The sequence below is a fragment of the Entamoeba invadens genome, assembly GCF_000330505.1.
Source record: "Entamoeba invadens IP1 unplaced genomic scaffold scaff_1105074724587, whole genome shotgun sequence".
NCBI lineage: Eukaryota > Evosea > Mastigamoebida > Endamoebidae > Entamoeba > Entamoeba invadens.
In genome coordinates this window covers 2879-8074 of record NW_004191917.1, presented here as the reverse complement: position 1 = coordinate 8074, position 5196 = coordinate 2879, and the positions used below count along the sequence as shown (strand labels likewise).

General features: G+C 25.4%; 1 protein-coding gene across 1 annotated transcript; it reads left to right on the top strand.

The window, feature by feature from the left end:
- Positions 1-2155: 2155 nt before the first annotated feature.
- Positions 2156-5187, top strand: EIN_133090 (hypothetical protein; the record flags this gene model as incomplete). The annotated part of the gene is made up of 1 exon (XM_004185958.1): positions 2156-5187. A coding segment is annotated over one exon (3032 nt), but the record flags the coding sequence as incomplete, so codon positions are not given.
- Between the last annotated feature and the right edge of the window lie 9 nt (positions 5188-5196).

Genomic DNA, 5196 nt, shown 5'->3' with positions numbered 1-5196 from the left:
TTTGCTTCTGGTGGAATCACAACAGTTGCCATATCAACAGAAACTTTGTAATCTTTTAATGGTTGTTCTTGTTCTTCATAACTATTAATGGAACTGTCGTGTGAACCATTTAAATAATCTTCAACATCTTTTTTTATTATATTTTTTGAAGTTTGTTTCATTTCCCAATCTTCTTTACTATCTTTTGAACTCCCGTGCTCGTTATCTTCTGAAATTTTAAACTTTATAGTTTTGAATAGCTTTATTATATATTCAGGGTTAATAAGTGATAAATTAAAAATTATAATTATTTAAAGAAAAAATCGAAAAAAACAATTTATTTCATACTGTTTGTTTCATTCACATCTGTTTTATTAATCTGTTGGCATCCATTAACACAATAGAAAGCAACAACCTGAGTGATACAAGACCTCTCAAGTATTATTACTATGAGAGGTGTCTATAACTGGGTTTTAAAATCCATTTAAAACAACCAAAATATGCTGTGGCTTGGGATAAGAGGTGATGATCGACGAGAAAAAGACATCCTCTTAAAATTTAAACAAATTGTTGTATTTTTTTGTTATTTGGATTTTGTTATTGGTATTTTCTTTTATGAATAACGTTATTTGAATTTTTGTTATTAAAATAATGTTATTGCCAATAAAGGGTTTTGTCCCAAAAATGTATTTTTTACCGTTTCACATTTTTACTAAAGTTGCCCTAATTGTTCTAATGATCCGAGTTTTTTTGTTGTATTATTTTATTAAATATTAATTACAATTTTTCAACATTAAAATTAAACAACAAAAAATAATTATTGTTCATTAAATATAAATTCAAATGATATTATATTGTATAAATAACATATTAAATTATTATAAAATATCGTTATTGCATTAATAATTGTTTATAATTAAGAAGATATGATAGTGTATAATATAATAAAAAATTATTTTTTTTAAAAAAAACATTTTTAATAATGGATTGATTGTATTATTATATTATACTATAATATAAAATGATTTTGAATATTTATTTCTATTGTTATATTATTGATTAATTCTTATTGCAATATTTATTTATCTATTTTGTATATAATATATATAATATTTATTTTTTATTTTAATAGAATTTCCAATAAATATTAAATAATTTTAGTTATAATATTATTTTAAAATGTTTCAATATCCTTTAATATCCAAAATTTTTAATTTTTATTCAAATTGTTAAGTAAAAATAAATAGCATCGATTGTTTTCAAGTTATAATTATACGTTTATATTTAAAATTAATCAGACATTTTTATTAATATTATAAAATTGAAATAACAATTTAACAATTTTACAACAATACAATCTAAAACATAACATATTAACATTTTTATAGTTTTATAAAGAGGTATTATCAATTTAAAACAAATAATATAATAATTTTATTATATCCAACAATTTGTTTTAATATGGATAATAAATAACATTTAGTGACGCTTTAATATATAACAGTTTAACAAGATTTATGCAACAATTTATATAATTAGTAATTTGCCATTTTATAATTATAATAATAATTGTTAATTTTCAAAAAACTAATCTTGCAATATATTAAGAAAAGATAGTTTATAAACATCATATATAAATATTACTATAATAAATATAATAACAAAGAACATTACTTTGATTGTTTTTACATATTAATCAAGAATATTTGATATTATTATTATATATATACATTTGATTTGTGTTATATATAACTTGATATAACATTTTTTATATATTATATTCCTTCAATGTTATCAATAAATATTTGAATGTTATAACTTAATTTGGTTATGGTTATTGCATAATATATAATTATATATTATTATATTTTGACTTATAATCAAACAAATAGATAAATATTTGACCACATTTACCATTCCATAAGTTTTGTAAACAACATTAACATTTAAAGTATATGTTTTTATAGTGCCAAAATCAAAACAATTATACATATTATTTTGATATTAATAAATAATAATTGTTATTGTAACTTAAAATTAATAGTTTTATGTAAATGTTATCAACACAAACAATTAAATTGTTTTCATTTGTAAAATTGATAAAAAAATAAATAATAATAGATTTTAAATAATTATAATATTATACTATTTTATAAACTCAATAATTAATACAAATATGTATATTTATATACTACTATTTATCTTACCTTCTATTGGTCTGTATTGGTGTAAAGATAAACATAAAATAGTTTGTGTGAACACAATAAACGAGTGTTCTTCTATGCATCAATGGAGTATTAAAGGTTCTTACATATCATTGAGTGAAAATGATATTAATTTAATTATTAAATGTGCTAAAGAAACAGAACTTGTTGTTGGACTTCCAAACGGAATGAATGTTACAATTAAGTTTGATACAGATTCAAAAATGATTAAAGTTGATGATCTTATGCAAAAGACTGGTACAAACAATACTAATAATTGTAATGTTACAAATTGCAAATTATGTTCATTTGGAAATTCAAGTAGTTGTATTGAATGTAATGATCGATATTATTACTCAAATATTTCAAAAACTTGCGAACGATGTTCAAACCCCAAGTGTAAACGTTGTGATTCAGATCCATCAATTTGTTCTTCTTATTTGAATGGATATCATGTTGGTGGTACTTTAAAACGAGAAACTTGTAGCGCAAATTGCAAAATATGCAACTCTTATGAAATTTGCACATATTGTTATCCCAATTTTTACTTAGATAATGGAAAATGTTTATCTTGTCAATTTTGTTCGAGTTGTAACAGTTATGATGGATGTACTGAATGTTGGATTGGTTATTACAAAGACAATAAAGGTTGTTCACTTTGTGATGTTAATTGTCTTATTTGTCTACAAAATGGATGTACTTTATGTAGTAATACTTATTATGTTGAGGGAAAAAGATGTGGCCCATGCACACCAAATTGTATAAAATGTTCTGGACCTGCATACAATCAATGTGAAAGTTGTGTCGCAAATTACTTCATAAAAGACGGAACATGTAAGCAGTGTGATTTAAATTGTGTGGATAAAAAATGTGTTAATAATACTGGATGCACAGAGTGTAAGGAAAAATACTATGTCAATGACAATATGTGTTCACTGTGCCATACATCATGTGCTACATGTTCCGGTTCAAACGCAAATAATTGTTTGACTTGTGCAAGTGGAACATATAGAAATGGTTTCTATTGTTCCGTTTGCGATACACGTTGTACAAACCATTGTGATGTTGTTAATGGCTGTACATTGTGTCCAGATGGGTTTTTTATTGAAAACAAAAGATGTTCTCAATGTAATGGAAATTGTAAAACATGTTCTTCACAAAGTATAAATTGTCTTTCTTGCAATCAAGAATACTATCTTCAAAATGCAAAGTGTTTAAAGTGTAGTTCTTTCTGTTCTGTAAACAAATGTGATCCAATCAATGGTTGTACTGAATGTAAAAATGGCTATTATAAAAACAATATGACTTGTTTTGAATGTCACGAAAAATGTCTAACATGTGATAATGGTTCAAGTTCGGGCTGCCTATCATGTACAGACAAAGTAAGTTATTTGGTTGGAAGACAGTGTATTTTATGTGATACAAATTGTGCTCTAAACAAATGTTTAAATACCACCGGATGCACCCAATGCAACCAACACTATTTTGTTAATAACAAAATATGTTCTTTATGTCATGAAACTTGTTTGACATGTTCAAATAATCTTTCAAATGGTTGTTTAACATGCGAAAAAGGAAAATATTTTGATGAGAATCGATGTGTATTATGTGATGAAAATTGTGAAAATAACACATGCGATGCTGTAAATGGATGCCAAAAATGTATTTTGGGGTATTTCCCAGATGAAAAACGTTGTTCTCAATGTGATACAATTCCAAATTGTTTAACTTGTAGCCAAACCAACAAAAATCAGTGCACTTCTTGTAAAGATACATTCATTGTCGTTGACAATTTATGTGAATGCCCAAGCCACCTTTACCAAAACACTTCGAGCACTTGTGATGAATGTTATAAGAATAAAACCAATTGTAAATTGTGTCGAAATATAATAAATTTTGGAATAAGATGTGAAGAGTGTTTCCCACCATTTGTAACTGTTAATGGAAATTGTATCAAATGTGGAATTAATACAACTTTTATTGGAAACAAATGTGTGAATAACACCGAAAATTGTGAAATTCAAAACGGACAAAACGAATGCCTAAAATGTCAAAATGAATTTTATTTACAAAATAAAATGTGTAAACCTTTTGAACACAAAGAATTGTGCAAAACAAACACAAAAATCACATGTGAAGATTGTGGGAATGGAATCACAACAACAGGGAACTGCGAGGAGTCAATTTGTAAATATTATTATAAAAATAAAACATCAACAAAATGTATTCAATGTAACAAACATTCTAACGTTAACTTAAATGGAATATGTGAAGAGAACAACAAAGATTATTTGTATGACAACAATGTTATATTTAAATGTAAGGAAGATCAATATCTTGATAATAACAATTTGTGTCATGAATGTCAAGACGAAACAAGCGGTGTCAAATGTAAAATGGTAAATTCAAAAATACATGGACTTCAATGTGGTGGTTTATTTGTTATCAACGTTAAAGAAAATAAGTGTTTTATTAATCATAAATGTGGATCAATTGATGGCAACGATTGTGTGAGTTGCGTTTCTAAAACAGAATCAATTAATGAAAACACTTGCAAAAATTGTGTTGTGGAAAAATGTTCATTTTGTCAAAATGACAAATGTATTGTTTGTGTGGAAGAATATCTTTTAACAACAACTAACGAATGTAAAACAAAAGAATATTTCAGTTGTCAAAAATCGCACTTAAATAAATGTTTGAAGTGTGAAATATCATTCATGCGAGTTGACGAGATTATTGTTGAAGCAGAATATTGTGAAGTAATAGGCAATAACATCAAATACGCAATGAAGACTTTTCCCACAAAAACGATGATTGTATTTGAATGCAATGAAGGATTTGTTTTAACCAATGGATCTTGCAAAGCAACCAACCAACTTAAACGAGATGAAAATGCAAGTGATGGGTGTAACATTAAAACAACAAAAGGGTGTATTACCTGTTTTAATGGATATTACAGATCCGATGGTACTTGCCATAAATGTGAAAAATGGTTGTACAACATGTTTCAATG